Genomic DNA, 22,437 nt, shown 5'->3' on the forward strand with positions numbered 1-22,437 from the left:
ATTGGAAAACATCGGGATACTAGGAGAAAGAGAAAGTAGAAGTATGAAATATGAATGCAAGTTCTAAAATTCGTAGTAAGAACATACAATGAAATGGCCCCCACTAGGTGATAGTGTTATAGTAAATCCTGGAAAGGAAAAACTCACACAGAGACTCGGGCTCAATAAGGGACTGAACAACAAGGTTTCTATCTAAACAGACTGGAGTACTCCCAAAATAGCAAGGAGCTGAGAACTAGGATTGGATTTGCAGTCCCCACTAGCTCCTCCCTTTGCAGAGACTGTGTTCCCAAACATTTGAAGTCAATGTGCTTGTACAATCTTAAATTGTCCAGTCAGAGTACATTTCCATTTCAAGTGCGGATATTATTTTTAAGATTTGTGTTATGTGATTTAGGTTATCCCTTCCTTGGCAAGGCATTAAACTCAAAGGCTGACCAGTTTTAATAAAAACCTTCACTTCATTTGAAAATAACCACCGTCATACCTGGTAGAATTCATAATTGGCTGCTCGGATATCAAAGGGGTCGTCACGAGGAGCCTGCTTCCGTCCACAATTGCAGCTGCCTGTTGATCGTGCTCGACTGTTGTGATAAAGTATTGGGGGGTTTCTTTCGGGTTCCGTTTTCTCCCCTAGAAACAAGACACATTTTTGACAAGATTAGGGATTTTCAGCCTTTTTAGGCTACTCTGTTGAAAAAAATGCAGAACTCAATAAAGAATGGTGATCAAAAAGCAGCCATTTTCTCAGTCAGAAGAGGCAATAATACACTGAAGGCAGAGACACAAAGACAGAGTGGAGAGAGAAAAAGAAAAGGAAAAATACTATATAGTGGGTCAGGTGATATACAACATCAACATGAAAAAGGAAGTTGGGGTTAGAGGGCAACAAATGTCTGGCTCCCACGAACAGGTCAACATCAGAACCTCTGATGCAGTAGGATGCTCAACAGTGGGACATCCAATCTCCGAGTCCGTTCAGTTGTGCTGCAGATTCAAACCATCATCTGCAACTTAATCATATAGTTGAAGCAGGTTTTTGCACTTTCTCCATTTCATGCTTGGGAGGTACCAGAGGTGAAGATGAAACCTAAGGATGGAACTATTTTTGCCACTGAAACAGGCTGTTGTGAGCGATTAAATTGATGTGGTGTAACATATAACTGTAGAATAAAGAATTCATGCATGCAATACTTCACAATCTTTTATGGAATGTTCTTTGAGGTTTATTCCAAACCTGATAGTAGAACAAAATTGTATTAAAGGAGGCTAGCATTATGCATAAACTTTCATTTACTTCCTTCTGAGCAGCAACCACTAAAAGTTCCATCTACCGAACACAAACTACATCACAATGAAAACATTACTCTCAAGTCCATATAAATCTCCCTGAATTTCATGTTCTTCCTCTTGTTTGCTGCTTCTGACCAGATAAGTATTACTCAGAGCTCTATGATATTGTTGACTTTTTTTTATAGTGATAATTTTTATCTAGGATTGTATTGTTTATATATATTTTAACAGTTTATAAACCCAATGTATGTGTTTGAGGGTTCATTGGTTATGAAATATTAATGTACCATGTTGGTCCTCATGACCAGCGACTATACTTCATGAGGTTTGTGTTACGGGGTTAAACTGTTTAGTTTACGTTTTATTTCAATTTTCCGCATTGTTAAAGCAGATTGTGTAAACCGCTTAAAAAATATCGAATATGCTACTTACCAGTATGCATCTGTTCTTGGGATGTAGGGCTGCTGACATTCATATCTATTGCATTAGATCGTCGCCTAGTGTTGGGTCCGGATGATTGCACATTGTTGTCCTGGAGAAGTCTTCGAAGTATCACGGGATAGGTGGCTCCTCCCCTGGACTACAGTGCGCATGGGCATCCTCTCCATCCTCAGATTGTTTTTCGCCATTGTGGCAGAGATGGAGTGTAATACAGTGAGTGATATCCATGCTAAATAGAAATTTTGAATGCTACAGCTGCTACAGGCGCCGGGGAGGAGGGTGGGCGATATGAATGTCAGCAGCCCTACATGCCAAGAACAGATGCATACTGGTAAGTAGCATATTCGGTTCGAGGCATGTGGGCTGCTGAATTCATATCCATTTCATAGAATACATAGCAGTCCCTCCATTAGCGGCGGCCGCCTGTGCCAGCTGCAGCAGTCTGAAAAAGGGTTTCGAGAACAGCCTGTCCTACAGCTGCCTGCTGTCTAGAGTGTACATCTACGCAGTAGTGTTTCGTAAATGTATGAATAGTGGACCATGTGGCTGCTCTACATATCTCCTCTAGTGGAATGTTCCGTAGGAAAGCCATGGATGCTCCTAACTTGCGTGTGGAGTGTGCACGTGGAGGAATCGTTAAAGTGCGTTTTTAGCTTTTTCATAGCAAATTTGTATACACTTAATGATCCATCTGGCTATTCCTGATTTTGAAATGGGATTGCCTTTATGCTGTGGAGCGAAGGCGACGAACAGTTGTTTCGTTTTTCTGAAATCTTTAGTTCTGTCTATATAATACATGAGGGCCCTTTTCACATCTAATGTGTGTAGGCATCTCTCTGCAACATTTTCTGGATTTGGGTAGAAAACCGGCAGTTCTATGGTTTGGTTCATGTGGAACTGCGAAATCACCTTAGGCATAAAAGTGGGGTTTGTACGTAAAACAACTGTTTGGGTGAACCTGTATGAATGGCTCTTGAATGGTTAGCGCCTGGAGTTCACCAACTCTTCTGAGTGAGGTAATGGCTACTAGGAAAGCCACTTTCCAGGTTAAAAATTTAATCTCACATGATTGCAGAGGTTCAAAGGGTGGCCCCATGAGTCTTGTGAGAACCAGGTTGAGGTTCCAGACTGGTGAAGGTGGAAGTCTTGGAGGGATTACTCTCTTGAGTCCCTCAAGAAAGGCTTTAATTGCAAGTACTCTGAATAGGGATAGGTGCTGCCTGTTTTGCAGGTAGGCCGCTACTGCAGATAGATGTATGCGGATGGAACTGTAAGCCATATTACATCTGTATAAATGCAACAGATAACAAATAATGTTCTGAATAGATACATCTAGTGGGTTAATGTCATTATTGTTGCAGTATATGACAAACCTTTTCCATTTCGCCGCATAACATGCTTTAGTCGTGGGTCTTCTTGCCTCCTTTGTGATATTCATGCAGTCTGGAGGCAAGTTGAGGTATCCAAATTCTAGGACCTCAGGAGCCAGATCGCCAGGTTGAGCTGTTGCGGATCTGGGTGCTGAATTTCGCCATGGTTCTGCGTCTTAAGTCTGGGTGTTAGTTGCAGCCTTTGATGAGGCACCACGGAAAGTTCCACGAGCGTGGTGTACCATGGTTGGCGTGCCCACGTTGGAGCAACCAGGATGAGTATCATTGAGTGTTGCCTCAGTTTGCGTGCCACTAGCGGAATCAATGGCGCTGGGGGAAAAGCGTACGCAAACTTGCCTGACCAGTTCATCCATATCGCATTGCCCTGCGACTGCGGATGTGGGAACCTGGCGGCGAAGCTTCGGCATTTTGCGTTTTCCCTTGTGGCGAATAGGTCTATCTCTGGATGACCCCACGGATGGAAGTACGGCTGGAGTACTGATGGATGTATCTCCCACTCGTGCATTTGGTGGCTGTCCCTGCTGAGCAGGTCCGCCATTTGGTTGTCCTTGCCTGGGAGGTGTTCTGCCATGAGGAACATGTTCCTCTGAATGGCCCACTTCCACATGCTGTGAGCCAGGTGAGACAACTGTGGAGAGTGTGTTCCTCCCTGCTTCTGTATGTAGTACATGGCAGTCATGTTGTCCGTCCGGATCAACACGACTTTGTTGCACAGATGTACTTTGAAGGCTTTCAGTGCCATGAAGATTGCCATCAGCTCTAGAAGGTTGATGTGCATCTTCTTCTGCTGCGACGTCCATAGTCCCTGCACTGTGTAATGGAGTACATGAGCTCCCCATCCCTGGAGAGATGCGTCCGTTGTCAGTATTACCTGTGGTACAGGCTCTTGGAACGGTCGGCCCTTGCAAAGGTTTTGTGGATTCCACCAATGCAGAGAGTTGTATGCCCGACCGCTCACCAACATTAGGTCTTTTAACTGCCCTTGAGCCTGGTTCAACTGACGTGCCAAGCACTCCTGAAGCGAACGCATGTGTAGTCTTGCGTGCGGGACTATGAAGATGTAGGAGGCCATCATGCCTATCAACTGCATGAACACTTTTGCCTGAAGCGAGTGTTGAGGTCTGAATTTTTGTATCAGCAATTGCATGCTGTGTATCCGCACTGAATTTGGCTGAGCTTTGGCTGCCAGAGTGTCTATGGTTGCGCCCAGGTACTGCCGTACGCGGGCGGGTTGAAGATGTGACTTGGGGTAATTCAGTGAGAATCCCAGATCGTGAAGGAGGTGAATGGTGTGGGACACGTGGCTGGCACACAGCTGGGCTGACTTTGCTTGAATAAGCCAGTCGTCCAGATAAGGGTAGACATGTATGTGCTGTCTCCTTAGGAGTGCCGCCACTGTCCCCAGACACTTGGTGAATACTCTGGGTGCCGTCGTCACTCCGAAGGGGAGGACTTTGAACTGGTAGTGTTGATCCTGAATGGTGAACCTGAGATACTTTCTGTGGGAAGGGTGCATGGGAATGTGGAAGTACGCATCTTTGAGATCCAGTGTTGCGAGGAAATCTCCCCGACTTAAAAGCGGTAGAACTTGCTGTAAGGTGAGCATATGAAAGTGCTCTGACAGAATGTAATGGTTCAGAGGCCATAGGTCGAGTATGGGCCTGAGAGACCCGTCCTTTTTTGGAATCAAGAAGTACAGAGAGTACACCCATGATCCTTGCTCCGCTAGAGGCACGTGCTCTATGGCTCCTTTTTGCAGCATACTGACGACCTCTTGCTGCAATAAGTGTAAGTGCTCTGCGGACATAGGACGGTGTCTTGGTGGAATGTTGGGTGGAGTGGCTGTAAGCTCTAGACAATACCCGTACTGTACAATATCTCGTACCCACCTGTCTGTGGTGATGGATTTCCATACAGACAGGAACTGTAGTAGTCTCCCCCGACAGGTGTTAGATGGTCGGGGGGCAGTGACAAGGCGTCACTGTTTGGTATTGGAAAGGATCTGGAGTTGTTGTTTCCTCTTCCTCTGCCCTTGATGTTATTTCCTCTATATCCACCCCTGGGATTTTTATTGAAGGTGGATTGTGTACCTCCCTTGTTATACTGCGTTTGTTGGGTGTTTTGGCCCCTTGAGGGTCCTCTGTTATTGGAGCGACGAAAGGAACCACCCCGAAACTGCTGCGACTGCAGAGCTCCCATGGATTTAGCAGTTTCCGTGTCCTTTTTGATTTTTTCTAGGATGGCATCAACTTCAGGGCCAAACAAGAAGTCAGTGTTAACTGGCTGATTAAGAATGGTGGTCTGTATTTCTGGTTTGAAACCAGATATCCTCAACGAAGCATGTTGCCTTAGCATGACGCTAGTGTTTACAGCCCTAGCTGCAGTGTCAGCTCGGTCTAGTGCACACTTGATAGAAGCGTTGGAGATCAGCTTCCCCTCCTGAACCAACAGCTCTGCTCCTTCCTTGAATTGTTCTGGGAGGTGCTCTAATAATGTCTCCAGAGTATCGTAGTGTGACCTATCATATCTGGCCAGAAGCGCCTGAGTATTAGCAATATGCCAGATGTTTGCAGCCTGTGCTGCCACTCTTTTGCCAGATGTTTCCAGTATCTTTGACTCTTTATCAGGCGGAGGCGCATCTCCCGTTGTCTGCGAGTTTGCCCTCTTTCTTGCATTTGCAACCACCATAGAGTCCAAAGGCAATTGACCTTTAATATAGGTAGGATCCACGGGCGCCAGCCTATGCTTCTTTTCTATTCTCGGGTTAACTACCCTTGCTCTAGTATTTTCTTTGAAAATGTCCTTGGCGTGTTTAAGAACGCCCATGAGCATTGGTAGTGTCTTTACACTTCTTTTGGAAGTTGAGAACGTGTCCACAAGGAAGTCCACTTCCACAGTATCACTATGAAGATCAACGTCATGATTTAACGTAGCTCTTTCAATCAGAGCGTTGAAAGCTGTAGTGTCTTCAGTTGGTGATGTTTTGACATTGTAGACAGTAGTATCAGGGTCATGTTGCGGGTTGCTTGGGTCAGCAGGGTCTGCCCATGGGTGGTTCTGATCATCACGACCAGTGTCCATCACATCGTCATCAGCATCATTATTATCGTCACATGCCCCTGCATCCAAGTATGTAGGGGAAAAGGATTGAGGCTCCTGCTCATATGTTTGCAAGTGTTCGACCATCACTGGTGACGCAGGTGATCCCCTCTTTTTCTTAAGAGGAATCCTGAAAGACTCCATGGGTTTTTCTGGGACTATTTTCCTTTTGTAGATAGTCAGTCTCCCCGTTTCCGAGTCGATGAACTTCCTCGGTTCTTGTTCCTCTGTCTCGTTTGCAGGCCTGTGGGTCAATGCAGGTCTGTTTATGGGGTCAATGCTCTCTTTTGGCTCGAACATTTTCGGCCTCACTGGCGGTGGTAAACCGTATTTTATTGGCGTCGACGAAGCGGGCGCGGTGACCAGCTTGGTAGTTGTGACTTTCTTCGGTCCCGCCGACAAAGCCTTGTCTCTGATTCTTTGAATCGACTCCCCGACGTGTAGGGCCATGTCTTGGGCCTTATGCTCCGCATGCGCCGCGTCTGCATCTGACTTTGAACCGACGTTCGTCCCCGGTCCCGTCATTGATCGAGGATTGGAGCTCTGTCTCGATTCGAGCTGCGTAGCGGCTCCCTTCGGCACCGACGTCTTCGACTCGAAGATCTTCACCGTGGCCTTTGGCGCCCCGCTACTCGAGTCGAGGGCCTTCTGGAAGCTCCCCGCATCGAAGTCCCTCATTTGTTTCGTCGGCCCTGAGGGTTTTGAGGTCTTGGCGCCGACTAGAGCCAGTTGCACTTTCGGTTTCGACTGTGCTGGCTTCGGTTTCGTTTTGCTGAGATCAACCAAAGTTGGTTTCGAAACCGATGGCTCATGATAATGTTTGAAGCCGGGCCTTTTTGCGGGGCTGTTGAACTCAAAGGTAGATCTTGGGTAAGGCCTTGTGGCGATCCCTCGACCTGAGCCGTATTGATATTATGTCCATCGGCCCCCGTATCGACGGTTGGGCCTAGCTCCTCTGAGCAATCTTCCTCGGCCCCAAAGGCCTGAACGTCGACGTCTCCTACCTCGTCGACGACTTCATAATTCTCCTCGTCTTCCAGATACTCCTCTCCATCGGCCTCATAGCCGGATCCATGCACGGATCCCTGTTCCGATGATTCATCTCGGTCCGGTATCTCGACGACTTCTTCGTCTCCAGTCCCGAAGAGATTATCTGGTTCCGGCGCAGGCCTATTCGATTGCAATCGAGCCGCGCGTCGGGTCCGAAGAGTCTTCTTTGATCTGAACCGGGCACAGGCCATACATTGGTCTTCATTGTGGTCCGGTGACAAGCATTTGTTGCACACAGGGTGGACGTCGTCGTGTGCATATTTTGAGTTACAAAGCGGACACCTTTTGAAAAGGCCTCGACTCTCCATCATCGATTAAACTCGATGTGAGAGGTGAATGAAGCCGTCCGATAGTCGATGTCCTGTAGATAAATGTTATCGATACCGATCGAAACGATACCGACGCTCGCGAAAGCCTTTTGGCTTTGAGAAAAGGTTTCCTAACTTGAGCTAAGATTTGAACATCCGAACCCAATGGCGGAAAAAAACAATCTGAGGATGGAGAGGATGCCCATGCGCACTGTAGTCCAGGGGAGGAGCCACCTATCCCGTGATACTTCGAAGACTTCTCCAGGACAACAATGTGCAATCATCCGGATCCAACACTAGGCGGCGATCTAATGCAATAGATATGAATTCAGCAGCCCACATGCCTCGAACATATATATATTTAAAAAGGCCTTACTTGGCGATTTGTGTGCTGTGCTTGTGAAGGCATTTCAGCTCCGTCTCAGCCGAGCAGTGCAAAAAAATACTAGAACTCTCTAGCATGGTACGCTGCTATATTAAGTGTGGCCATCAGCACCAGGAGTGGTTTGGCTTCACTCCATTGGGAGGAATGTAGATGAAGCACGGTGGTTTCTGTAGGAATTGCAGCTTATTTTGGAGAAATGCACGAAAGCATTTGAGCAGGGTTGAAATCAGGTGTTCGGTTACTGGGCAACACGCAGTGTCAGCAGTTGATTTCTGAAGCAAGTGTAATATAGGAGTATGGTGACAGTGGGAGATTATTCAAATGAAATTAAAAGGGAGAGAAAATATATATTTTAACAATTTATACTGTGATAGAGGGATAAAGTGAAGACAAAGCCACAATGTCGAGGAGGATTTAATCCAAAGATTGTCTATCAGGAACTGCAACAAGCAGTTAAAGCGGAAGTTAAAGAAGTATTGAAGACCAAGAGAACAGTTTACAAAACTTTAAACCACTTTACAGAACTCTAACCTAGATATTCTCAAAGAAGGACAAAGAGATATCAATGAGTATGATGATGCTTTATTAAGAACTGAAGGAAGGTTATAGTCCTATTCCAGGTATAAGTTTTATACAGGGACCAAATGGAAGAACAAATGTTTGATGAATTCCTGACTTCGCTCACAGCTCTTTCTATGTCTCGTAACTTTGGAGCCATGAAAGATAATCGGATACCAAAGTATTGCTAATGTGAGAAATAAAAAAAGAGAAACTGTGGGTGTTGGGCGATTTATGACCTATACTAATAATAGCAATGAAAACCTTTTTAAGGTGAAGAAAAGTGTTATTGGTGAGGTAGTGGTAGCCGCGTGTCTTCGTTCAAATTTTGTGCTGCGGTGGGGAAAGACTAAGAATTGTGGAAAGGTGGGACATTTTGCTAGAGTGTTTGAAGAAGGTAAATAGAATAATACAAATTTCAAAGCAAAAGTGGGCAGTATGAGTGCAATGTCTTTTTACAATGAGTGAAGGAAGAGACCAGCTGAATTTCTAATGCTTTGGGGTGATGCTGGCTCCTAATTGTTTTTAAAAGAAGGAAAGAGTTCTGCCAAATGTGATAATAAAAAACAACCCGCTGGACAATCGGCATGCATAGTAACTGCTTTAGGCAAGATATTTGTGTATATGGAAAATCCTGTTCTCCTCGAACTCTAATTACAAAGCAGTTATTCTTAAAACAATTTGGAAGGTTAATAAACTTAAAGAGTTAGAGCCTTCAAAATGATCTACATTAGCTTTTAATGGGTGCACTACTGATCCGATTAAGTTTTACACAATCAACTTGGTATTTAAAGAGCTGTAATTTAGACCTTCATCTTTATGAAGCACTCAAATGAGTAAATGTGTTGCAGTAGAAAGACCAGGGATAGCTAGGCAGAGTGTTGAATCCCTGAAGTAAAGGACAGGTGTTAGTGGTAAAAAACTGAAATGTGGGCAATGGTCAGTTTTTTACAAAAACTTGGGAGAGTTGAAGGGGTACACACACAATAGCACTGAAAGATGGTCCTTGACCGATGAGAGACAGAAACTGAGGGCAGCTGAAGATGAAAATTAGTGAGGTCCTGGATACATTGCCTCCCTTAGTTTTGGCCAGCAAATCATATCACATATTGAGGCTAGTGTAGATTAGAGCGTTACATATGAACATTTTAAATCAACTGTCATCCTTTAGCTAACATTAACAAATTAGTTGTAACTCTGGACAGTGCAAAATTGTATTCCATCATGGATCTTCATTCTGCCTACCATCACGTAGTGTTGGTTCGCAAACCTCTCAATCCTAGAGCATTCCTCACATCACAGGGACTGAACCAGTATAAGAGGATGCTTTTTGGGTTAGCTTCCATGACTTCTGTATTTCAAAGTACTATGGGCCAGTTTGCGATTACTAAATAGAAACTTTCTGCAAATAGCTATTTGGTAATTACAAACACCCACGTACAAATATTTTACTCAAATTACTTTCCTATTTTCACTATACTAATTCACCACTAATCCTTTCTGGGTTCTAAGTAGCGTGTAACTTGCCAAAAAAAGTGATTCAACACCACATCAAGGGTAGCAAGTGCTATATAAAGGCAAACCTTTTCCCCTCTTCTATCCCTCTACTATCCTTCTCAATCCAAATAACTGACTAACATATACACCACTCAAATTACTTTCATATTTTCACTATACTAATTCACCACTAATCCTTTATGGGTTCTGGAGTAGCGTGCTACTCGCCAAAAAAGCACTCCGACGCCTCGTCAGTGGTAGTAAGTGCTTATAAATGCAATTACAATTTTGCAATCCTTCAAATGTGTATACCAACAAAAAACTGTCTCTGTGTCCGTGCAACTCAGTGTCCCAATCACATCTCCCTCCATCTGTTATTCTTTTGTGAGCCGTATACAGAACAGCATAAAACGATATTAAGACCACTGTTGAGAAATGTAATGTTTCGGAAATGTAAAGAGGCACAGGAGTATTTGCAGCTACTTTAGACTGGCAGGTGTGTCAAAGCATTTATAATTTCATCATGATCTCTGTACTGCAGGAGAATTGTTGGGAAATAATGATTGCATCTTTTGAGCATTCTTTTTACTAAAAATTGTCTGGTTCCATTTATTTGCTAGTACTTATATGGTATTGTAGCATACGTGTTTTGTATTTAACCAAAATGAGAGGAAAAGCTATTTTACGGATTGTTTTTAATGCACAAAGACGTTTTTACCTTTTATTGTATGAAAGTCTTCTGGATATATAGTATGCTGGCTGTTATTTTTATCTTATGAAAATTATTGCATTTTTAAATTCCTTGTATTATATATATATATATATATATATATATATATATATATATATATGCTTTTATGGTTTGTCTCAAACCGAATAAAGACTTTTGAACTGAACTGTGTGCTAACACAGTTTGCAATTCCCAGTGGGTCGCAAATAGACCTACCTCATTAATATTCAGAGTTAGGTCTCGGTTTGCGGCTAATTGGGAATCGCAAAAATCAAAGGGATGGGGGACTGCTGCAGTCTGCAGACCACCATGTCTGTGATTGCCTTTAAATAAAGCAATTATTATTTAATTTTTTTATGCAGCCTGTTTTCCTTAAAGGAAAACGGGATGCGTTTCAAACAGAAACATGAAATGCTTTCTTTTTACTAACATTTACAAACAGAAGGGGTCCTTTTGGGACCCCTTCCCTTTTGCAAATCGGTTACCACCTACTTGAAGTAGGTGATAATATGCAAATGTTTTGCAACCGCATTTTGTTCGCAAAACATTCACACATACCATTGTGATTCGGTATTAGGAAGGGACGCCCTAAACACGCCCTTCCTAATACTGAATCGCAACCTTGATACGCGATTTGCGAATAGGTTACCAAATCGCAAATCGGCCGTTGTACATTAAAAATCAAATTTTTGCAGTCGCAAACGCCCCGATTCCGTGAATTGTGTCATTTATGACCTCAAAAAAGATTTGCACATCTGGCCCTATGTTTCAACTGTTCAGGGATATCGTAATTTTGAATAAATGTTTCTAAGATGATAGTCGAATATTCCCCAAGAACAAGACAGAGACTCATTGAAGTAGTATATACAACTTTGAAGGAAAAGGTGCTTACGTTAAAAAAAAGAAAGAGCAAACTATTTTGTGATAACGTTGACTATTTGGGTCACCCCACTTCAGGTGATAGGAATAATAATCTATTGTGGAAGTTAATCTGGAATTGACTGCTTATGACAAAAAAGAAAAGCTATGTTGTTCTCAAGATTGTGTGAATATTATAGCAAGTTTATTAGTAATTTTACTGAAAAAAAATTTAACCACTCCAACAGTTGGTGCATAAAGGAGATGAGTAATAGGGAGCATCTGATAGAGTCAAGAAGGAAATTGCAAATGCTTTGATACTGAAACCTTTTTGTGAGGATAAGCGATGCATTGTCAAATTAGACACTATTTCGTTTGGTGTAGGAGCGGTGCTTTTTCAAGTTGCAGGAAGTGAATGCGGATTTCGCTAGGAGGACTCTAATCTGTACTGAAAAAATACGCGAAGTGACTTTTGACTTGGGTGTGGGCAATGGAACACTAAGAACTACATCTGGGGTAGTTTAGTTTAGCAAACAGGCCACAAACCACTGGTGGGAATTTTGTCTCTGGGTGGAGGCTGGAATTCTAATTCATGTATTTGCAGTTTGATAACTAGTCAGCAAGAGTACAATTTTAATGTTGGATTTGGTCCTGGTAAGGTGAATGGGACATCAGAATGCTTGCCTACGCTGCCTTTGTTAGCATTCAGGGAGTTCTGTAGGGGTTTATGGAGAGGACCACTGTGGCATCTGTTAAATCTTGAGTGGAGAAGGCATTGCCAAACCACAAAGAAATACCTGGTGATGTCTTGCCATATTTCTGATAACCTGGACGGATGAAGAAGATTTATTCTCTGAAGATGGGATGTGTGCTCCTCCTTTAAGAATACGCGATGATATACTGAGGATAGGTCATGAGGGTCATCTGGAGCATGGAAAAATGCTGCATTAGAAATTTTGATTGGCCTGGTCTTGACTGGTACATCGTTTGGTGAGAGAATGTTCCAAATGCAATTACAGCGAAAAGATGTTGAAAGCCAAACCAGCTCCTCTTGCACCAGTTCCCCAATCCGAAATGTTGTTGGAGAAAGTAGCATTAAATATTTCAAGAACTTGTAGGAGGTTGCCAGTGTTCCCTTGTTTTGACAACCTCAATTCTAAGTAGCCAGAGGTTGCAATTGTCAACCTTCAGTGATTTACTTTTTTTTTTTTAACAGATGGTTTCTAGCAAAGGGAATCAGAATTTTCAAGCGGCAAATAACATGGAACAACACGTCTTTCAAGATGAAAGTGTTCTTAGCTATGTATGACATGCTGGTTTTGATTTACGGTATGAAGTGGTTGCTGAAAAGATGGTGAATAAACAGATCTGCGTGTTGTTCAAAAAGGATTGCAATTTTGGTGTGCGTCTGCCTGATTTTGTGGTGGGAAAATGGTTGAGGGTCCCAAAACTCAGTTTTATTAGAGAAGGGTGTTCCAATTTTAAGGTGAAACTGCGTAATGTTTTAATGCAAGATGGAAGTGTGTGGAATGTCAGCAGAGTGGTTAAATGTGCACTAAAGTGTTGTGTTTCCACCAATAACTTGCTACTCAACTTCAGAAATACTATGTTTTCAGAGTGTGGGATTGCCCTGCAGTTTCTCCATCAATAGAATTTGTTATGACAGTTGGATTAAAAGGACCATGCTGATTAAACATACAACTGTTTACTCTTGCTGTCACGAGGTTTAGAGTACAAAATCTGCGTGGGCCTGACCGTGTGTACCACAGAGGGTGCGAGACTTCAGGAACCGCACTTCAGCTCGATTTCATCACTGTGGTACTACTGCCCAGGTAATGCATAGGTAGTATTCTTATGCCCAGCCAACATTTCAAGTACAGGCGAACAAGTGTTTTGTGGTCCTACGGGGTTTTGGACTTTTGGGTTGGAAGATTTAGTAACCTTATAGTTGCCATTGCTCTTATTACTTTAATATCTTGCATATTTTTCAAATTTTAGAATCCAAGCTGTGTACTGGGGCCAGCATGGAATTCCATCTTTTCACTGTGGTTCTTTTATCTGCCACAATCCCAGGGCCTTTCGTAAGCTCCTGTTTGAACTGATGTACTCTTGCAAAAAATTGGTGTTTCAATGCACCTGACTGGTAATGTTTTTCTTTCTACCACATATTGACGACCATGCTAAGTGCTGTGCTTCCACCCGGACCAGAGTTGTACACTTAGAGGAGTATTTGGTAAGTACGTGAAAATGAGACAGTACGTCACTGATCGTTATGGTGAAAGTGCCAGGTGAGATTAGTTACTGTGTTGTTCTCGAAGTGATCCAACAGCTACCATCAACAGCTTTCTTTCTACCAAATGAGGTTATTTACACTTCTTGTGTAAGCGCATTTCATTTACACTGTACTGGTCTTATTATTTATTGCCAAATATGCGGTCACGTTTCTTTCATCGACTGTATGCAGCGCTGATCCTTCCCAACTTGCCAACCACACTTCAGTTCCATCTTGCAGAACAGGTGAGGCACACAAGGAGTAATTGTTCACCAAAGGTTCAATCATTTTTTTAGCATCTGCTGCTGCAGTAAAACACAAGTCATGGGACTCTCTCTGCACCCACTGACCAACAACAGCATCAAAGTGACTCCTGCCCAACTACAGGAGGCACCCAATATGGACAAACAATGCACTGATAACAAACATAGCAGCCTTTTTAGAATTCCAAGTTCCAAGATATATGTTTGAATCCTGTGCTAGGGTACAGCATTGCAACGTAGTAGGCAGGAGGAACCTGAATCTGAAAGCAAAGCTAAAGGGTTTGATGCAGAGGTCAAGGTAGCTGCTATTGGCTGTGTGAAGTGGGAATCACTGCTGATTTAATTGGAGGCGCAAAGGCAGCAGGTCAGATATGGTACTGTCCTACTCAGGAGCCGGCATTGCACAATGTATCTTTGATTCCAGATTCAATTCCCGCCTGCCTACGTCACAAAGCTGTCCCAAACCAGGGGATTCCTCATATCTTTGAACCAGGCTACCCAGGAAAAGTCAGCTTATGCTACAGCCCCTTTCACAAGCCGGCTGTCCACGAAGATTATTATCTACTTCAGTAATTGCTGCGTCCCATAGCACTCCCTGTGGGGAGATGAGTACAATTGTAATTCTTCAATAGGGGCACTAAGTGATACCCTATCTGCACTTCCACCCACTATTTAGGATTGCAACACTTGATTCCCCTCCCCTATACCAGATACTGGGCGCTCTTGCTACCGCCCTGGTGATGACCTCAGTTTAAACTTGGTTGAAACGCTATCGACATCAGTCCTATGTAGACTCCAACCATAGTGTTAAAAATGTTGTACAAAAGGAATCATATGTCTTTTTAATAGTGATGTACAATTTCTTTTGTTCATTCCATCACCCCTAACTGCACCTCTTCTTCACTAAAAGCATGAGCACCAATCCTCTATATGCAAACGAGTATACATTGGATTTAAAACATGCAATGAATAAATTAATTGCAAAGGAACATATCTCTCTCAGCCAGTCTTCATTATATGCTTTGGTATTTCAACTTGGATACACCCTTGGTCCTCGACTACAAGGAACACGTTTTTTTTGCTGTATAGATTCAAACCCTTGTAAACAATTGTTTCTTTAACATAGTGAAATCTGCACAATTATCAAACAGCATTTTAGAAATAGAATGTGCGCTATAAAAGTGCATTTCACACCAAGCTGTATTTATGTCCTGGGAAAATGTGCTTAAAAATCCTCATTTATTCCCTATTTCTTTCCAAACCAGTCAAAAGAAAGATGACAAGAGTAGCCACTCTTACTTGAAATGGATTTGGCTTTTTTTTTTTTTATTTGCTTCCTTGTTAACCACATAACAGTTTAAAATCTACAGGAATAAGTTGAAGCTATATCACTAGCCAGCACTCACACTCTAAAAATCGTTCATGCACCACTGGGTGGAGAGGCTTGGTGAACACTCAGGCCGATAGGCATAAAGTCTCCGCCTTCAAGCAACTGTGTCTGTAGGCATCTAACCTGCTTTTTAAATTGACCGGCATATCTGTTTTCATTTGGAGTGCACAGGCAAATCTACTCACCCACCTGCTAAGACAAGGCAGATTTTAAAAGGGCGAGCTATATTTAGGGCCTACTCGCCCGTTCTGGGAGCTGACAAAGACCGGGTGTTCTGTTCACTCAGAAAGTGAAGGAGAAATAAAGATGCCTTTAATTATTGCTTTTATCTTGTCATATTTGCTCTGTGTTCAGAGACAGAGATCAGAAGTTAGTTTACATCTTCCTACAATTTTTTTTATTTCTCTAACTGCAGAGTTCCAGGATTTTATAAAGTGAACTGTCTGACCTGCTGTACAAAGAATGTGATATGAAATGCTCTAGAGATTTTCACAAATTCTTATTCATACACTATTTAGTTTTATTAGTAAAACTGTACGTAAGTGGAATGTTTTTGGCCATTTCAATGGGTAAATTACCGTCTGTAAACAGTGCGCTACCCCGGTATGCTTTAGTAATCTATTCATTAAAAGTACGCTTTTAAACCAACTGAAAAACACCCCAGCCCTGATGGCAATGCTATTAGTGAACGAAAAGGCAAGTCAGGGATCACGTGTAGCCTATATAAATGGGCTGGATTATTATTATACATGAAGCAAACATTTAGTCTATTTAATCAAACAAAAGTGTGTGTGTTTTTTTTATACAGCAGAAAATGCTCAACTCGCATTTGAATGTACTCTCAAATCTGATAATTGAGAAAAATGCGGCACTGTAAATTCAACTATTTGCCTAGGATCACATAATTTGAGATCAGTTTACAGGTCAAGTTTATTACAGTTCGGTCGAGTAGATTATTCAAGTTACGAGACCTGCAGGTCTAGTTACATTTTATGATTTTTCGAGGCCTGAGTGCTGGTTCAATGATAGCATGATCACTGAATAAAGCAATGCGAGTCTGCCAATTTATTCAAAGGGAGACTGGAATACATGTGCGGTAAGCTGTCAGGCAGCTGAACTGCTGCATCTGCAGTACTGTCTTGTGGATCCACGTGTAATACCACCCACAAAGATCTTGATCTGCCAAAAATTGGCTCAACACTGGAAGAGGGTAAAAGGAATTTTTGTCCTGTTCCTAAGCACAAGCAGACCTGTGAGACTCACCCTTCAGCCCCCAAATGAACTTCTATGATATATAGATCGCTATGTAAAATCTTAGCGCATCCACATGCCCCTAGGACCTTCTAAAGGGAATAGTGACTGATCATTATTTCAGTATACTTAATATTGGTCAGATGGCTCCAAGGTATATATATCTGTACCGCCTAGACACATAAGAATCATGCTTGGGAGTGGGGGGAGGGTCATATCTCAGCCACATAAGGGGCAGACACCTACATTGTTTTTTAGAGGGAGGAGAAGGATTCTTACTTTCACTGCACTATTCAACTATCATGTAATAAAGACATACACTTCTTAATTCTAAAGACGTGCTTGATCTTTTGTGTTATTATTTGATCGAGACACCCTGCATGTGAATTCCTAACTCATATCTGTCATCTAAGATTGATACGAAGGCAATAGACCCAGATAAGGGAGATCTCTGTGCTTGGTGTCTCAGACCCATGTCAGCTATCATGTGGACTGGTCAGCAATATTAGTCCACCAATATTGATAATGATAACACCCAGGGTTGGAACCCTTATACTAAGTGTGGCTGATGTAGCCTTGAACTTGATAATACATTTAGAATGAAGGAGGTAAAAAAAGAGAATGCTAGTCTTGTTTTGCCACTGGAACGTAGATATTGATATAGGAATATTGTATTTGTCAAAGTAATTGTCATGAACTGCTTTACAAGTGAAATTGGGGGGTGTATATGCAGGGTCTCGAGGATTATGCACTAGTGGAAAACCACACTATGCTGCAAGGTTGACAAATGTCTGGGTCATAATCTGGAGCAGTATTATATGGTTATTTTAACCATTACTGACGCTTTCTAGGCAAAGCTGCACGTTATTTGTACCAGTTTAAGAGCAATCAGGAACTGAAAATGGGCCAATTAATCTTTGTAACGGGTTTTCTATTGCACTTTTTTTTAGTAACATTTGATATGTTCAATTAGAAACCATTTTTGAGAAATCTGCAAATTATGCAGCAGGTGGTGGATTATGTAGCAAGTAAAGCAAATCCATACTTTTAAGGAACAGTGTCACAGTCACAGAATCAAATATTTAAAGTGGATTACATGACATTAAATCTGGTAGCTTATGAAGGGCCAGTTTTGAGCTCCACAACTAGGCAACGGAATATAGATTAACACAAGAGATATATATTTCCAGGAAGCTTGCAAGGCCCAAAAATACTATGGTGTTCCCTTTCAAGATAGCCACTGCTTTACCCAGCTCCTGGTCATGTCAAACAACTAATAATGAAGACAGAATAAAAGCCAAACTAAACATGGCATTATGCACAGAGAAAGAGGACCAATATCATCCCAAGGATAGGCCCCAACAAAAAAGAGAAAGTTGGCCAACAGGGTAAGATATTTGAGAATCTTCCTACAGCTTCCCAAACGGCAGTGCACCAGGAGTCAATAGGAAGGGATTACAGTTGGGATTACAGTTGGACCAAACAGCCATGCTCAAGAGGCTGAAAGAGTAAATTATCTAGAATCTTCTCCAAGTAAAGAGGGCTCACTCCTTTGACTCACATAGCACGGACCTACTCAGGCAGCAAGCACATTGGTTCATGTTACAGTTTATCTAAAACACCAAACAAAAGTCCAGTCAGGTTTGTGGTCAAACAATGAATGGCATTAGACTAAAGCTTACTATATAGACCCACAAGCCGGTCCAACTTGCTGCTCAATCATGATTCAGTCTAGGTTTTACAAAGGATGTGCAAGGTGAATGAATAAAGCGTTCACTCCTCAAGACCCTCACCAAATAGAGGTTAACTACCAGAGAGTAAAGTTTTGTGTCAACGCCCAGCCAGGTCCCGTATTTAGCAGCAAAAGAATTCCAGCCACACCGGAGCTCAACTAACAGTAACAAAGGGACTGTAACGAGGAAGAAGGACGTGGCAGTATTTTATTTTAATACGGAGGTGAAAAGAAATTAAGGGAAATGCTTTGACATGGAAGTCAGCAGGTGTATCACCACGGACAAGTATCCCTTCATGCTTACTATTATTTAAACTTTTGGCACATCAGAAACTATTCCATATTGCAGAAAAACAAGTGACTTACAATTGATAATGCAAGCATTTCAAACCTACAGAGCTTTGTCTGCCAGCTACTTACCTGGTTTCGGGAGGAAATGAAACTTATGTACACAATGCTGGTCAGATAAGCTCCTCTCCTCACAGAGTTGATGTCCGCTGCTCCAGAACTTGTAACAGTCTTCACTGAGGTGGACGGCATACTTCTGAAAAGCTGGTCCACGGGCATGTTGGCTATATACACGAAGTGCTTGGGACAACTGGTTCTTATGAATAGTGGTTGTGTAATTATGGGGCAGGTTTGATTGGTATGCGCTGTGGGCCATAGGCAGTGCCTTTTGGCAACGGTTTTCAGAAAATTTGGTGTCAGCGTCTAGAAAACCTTCCAAGACTTTCATGTTGCTCAGGACTTTGGCAGTCAACCCTCCAACATAGGGCGCTGGCTCATCGTCCTTATTTTCAATCACAGCTTCGTACAACTTCAAAGCTACTGACATCCACTTTTGATAAGTGGGTAGCTCAAAGTGTGATGGTTGTGGGTTCCTGCCCACGCTATCATCAAAACCCTTTTTTGTCAACACAAGGTCCACGTGCTGGAAGAGAAACTCCTTGAGTGTACAGTCAACTAGCTGACCGGAGGAGCTCGTGTTACTTTCGATATTGAAAGACAGTTGTCGGCTATGCCTCATCATTTGAAAGCGCCGGGGCCCGGAGATGGGCATGGGAGACTCATTGTCCCTCAGCACACAATTATGCTTCAGTTGTTCCAACAACATGCCAACGGGGTCTTCATCTTGTCCTGGCACGATATAAACAAACGCCTGGTTGGCAGGGACAGTGAAAAGACAGTTGACGCTTTGGTTGGTCAGCACCCTGCTTTTTCGAAAAATCCTGTAGATCTGATCTTCTAAGGCATGCTGCAATCTTCTTTTGGGAGAGTGTTTTTTGGGCTTTTCGCCTAAAGAATCCGGATTTTTGCTCTCCACTTTGAGGGCACCGTTGAGCTGAAAAACGAAAAGGAGCCTAGGAGGGCAGGACCGGCAGTTTAGTTTCCAGTCCAGGCCAACCGAACAGTCCTTGATCGATGCCTTAAGGGAAGGCAAGAGCTTCTGGCGAAGGGTGTCAAGGGCCCGGAAGACTTTGTCATAGGTATTGTCAAAGGAGCAGGTGGGGTGGGCCAGCAGCAGGATGTGGCACACAGAGAAGAGGTAGAGCAAATTCATGCAGTAGAACTTCTCCTCTTGCTTCCAGAAGTCGTGGGCCTCAGCATGGGTGGTGTCGTCGCCCAGAGCCCTGCAGGCCTCCAGCAGCTGCTGGCTGTCACACACGGAGGTCAGGACCAGGAACAGCACCTTGCTATCCTGACAATGATAGGCCTGAATCAAGTTATAATCCTGCTCTTGATGCTCATCAATATCCTGTCCACCCGATTTCCTGTCATAATCATCCTCGTCTTCCTCCTGGTCCTCCTCTATATCTTCCTCTCCCGTCCTCTTGTTAACCCCCTGATATTCATCTTTATCTTGCCCCTCAGACAACCTGTTGTATTCCTGGTGCTCCTCACTATCCTGTTCCTCAGATTTTCGGGTGCTGTCCGGGCTCTCCTCCAACTCCTTTCCTGCAGGCTGCTTGCTCTGATACTGCTGTTGTTCCTGCTGTTCTTTTCCATCATTCTGCTTTGAATCAAGCCCCCCTGGGTCGTTCCCTAGCTGGCTCTGTGTCTCCTCCTCAAAGAGTCCACTCGGCTTTCGATGAAAGAGGGGAAAAACCTGGCGGTCGCAGAGAGTGTTCACCAGGTTTTGCTTCTCGGACATAAGTCGGGCCGACGCCTTGCCGAAGAGGCCCACCACGCAGACCTCGTCATCCTTGCAGTGTAGCTCCCTTACATCAGAGTTGAGCAGGTCTCGTAGGACAGAGGGGGCAGCTAAGTTCACACGGGGGGCCTCCCGGCAGCCCATACCGAGGCTGCTGAGGCCGCTGACTGCGGACGCAGTGCTTAGCTGAACACTGTCCGTGCTGAAACTGGAGAAGCTGATTTTCGTTCCGGATGCCGGGGAAGACAGATTGAAAACAGACCGCCTCTTCCGCGGCGTTTTTCTTTAAGATCATTTTAATGGATGGTGTCCGGGAAGGTGTTGGGTTATGAACCCTGCCCAACCTAGCATGGCCGACACTCTAACAACATACCAGCATGGTCGCCATCTTGAAATGGTAAAGTATTTTATTAGTCCTTATTTTAAAGTGCCGTTAAGGAGCGAATAACGTTTGTTGCAGATGACATTGTAAATAGCTATATAATTACGACACTTTTTATGGTGTAAAAACTGCAGTAATTAAACGTTTAACTTAGTAATATTATTTTGAATACTTCATATTTTTGAAACGTCGTGGACTTCACTTGTCCATCCATGACTTCGGTAGTGAAAGCTAATCCATTTATTTCAGTTAGCCTTGGTCAAATTTCCACAAGTCAATGTTGTTTGTCTCTTCTGTCTCAAGTATATCTTTACTATTTAGCTTAAAAAACATACAATTCAAAGCAAATCCACATAAAACAATTCAAGTAAAACAAACATTGGCACTGCTAATATTTTGGGACCTTATACGTGCTTAGCGATGCAGCACGTTCTCCTGGGAGCTGTGCTACCAGGGATTAAAGAGCTATACAATTTTTTCACACTGGGTCATGCAATCTGAGTCAGGAATACATGCTTGTCTCAGGAAGCATTTATGTATGGACACATTCCAAGACTTTTTAACGCACAGACAGAAAGACAAGTGCCTTGATCCCATGGATCCGAAAAACATTGGCTGGGGGAAGATCCTTCTCCTACCTCGTTGCGAAGACCTTAAACTCCCTACCTCTGCACCTCAGGCAATCACCGATACTGCCTCAATTCAGGAGAGACCTCAAGACCTGGCTATTCCACTGAACTGCAGATTCCCCTTAAGACTCCTATGGGTGAGAAGTCGCGCTATATAAGAACCCTGATTGATGCAAGTCACCAGCACTATAAAATTTTGTATGCAACAGTTCCCTGAACTATTGTCTGTGTTTGTGTTCATAGATTAGTCAAACATATCTTTTTAGACTTGGCAGTAATCTGTAGTGGACAAGGAAGATGTTTGTCTATATCAGGCTTCTCCAACAAGTACATTTTGAGCTACTGGTAGCTCTCATATGTGCAGCCAACGCTACTAAATTAGAAGCTTTTGCTTGATTTAAATAATATATGTAGATTAAAATTAAAAAGTGTGCAGTTGAGGAGAAAATGTTTGAACTTCAGAACTCAGAGGCCAATGTTTGCAGAAAAATGATTGCATTTTCAAAATATACGTAAAGTTGATATTTGAGTGAAAAAGGATACTTGCGGAGGCATTCCATCTATGGCTGCTATGTATTACTCACTTAGAGGCATTCCAAATTGATAAAGTAATTTTTTACATCTCTTCTGGCAACCCTACCTGAACCACTGAGGTGATCACTGCTAGTAATCTTGCATTGGGTGCCCACTAAAGTAATCTTGGATTAACAGTCACTGCTGAAACAGAAGTTCCTGGTGTATTTCATTGAACAGCTG

At 43.0% G+C, this 22,437-nt stretch overlaps 1 protein-coding gene across 1 annotated transcript in view; it reads right to left on the minus strand.

The window, feature by feature from the left end:
• SMG8 (SMG8 nonsense mediated mRNA decay factor) overlaps positions 1–20,927 on the minus strand; it is an 80,973-nt gene extending 60,046 nt beyond the window's left edge. The window contains exons 1-2 of the mRNA XM_078679845.1: positions 18,939–20,927; positions 488–633 (exon numbers count right to left, since the gene is read on the minus strand). Coding sequence (XP_078535971.1) covers positions 488–633; positions 18,939–20,814 — 2,022 coding nt within the window. The 5' untranslated portion in view covers positions 20,815–20,927. The remainder of the gene's footprint in view (positions 1–487; positions 634–18,938) is intronic.
• Between the last annotated feature and the right edge of the window lie 1,510 nt (positions 20,928–22,437).

This window comes from Lissotriton helveticus, chromosome 3_1, assembly GCF_964261635.1.
Source record: "Lissotriton helveticus chromosome 3_1, aLisHel1.1, whole genome shotgun sequence".
NCBI lineage: Eukaryota > Metazoa > Chordata > Amphibia > Caudata > Salamandridae > Lissotriton > Lissotriton helveticus.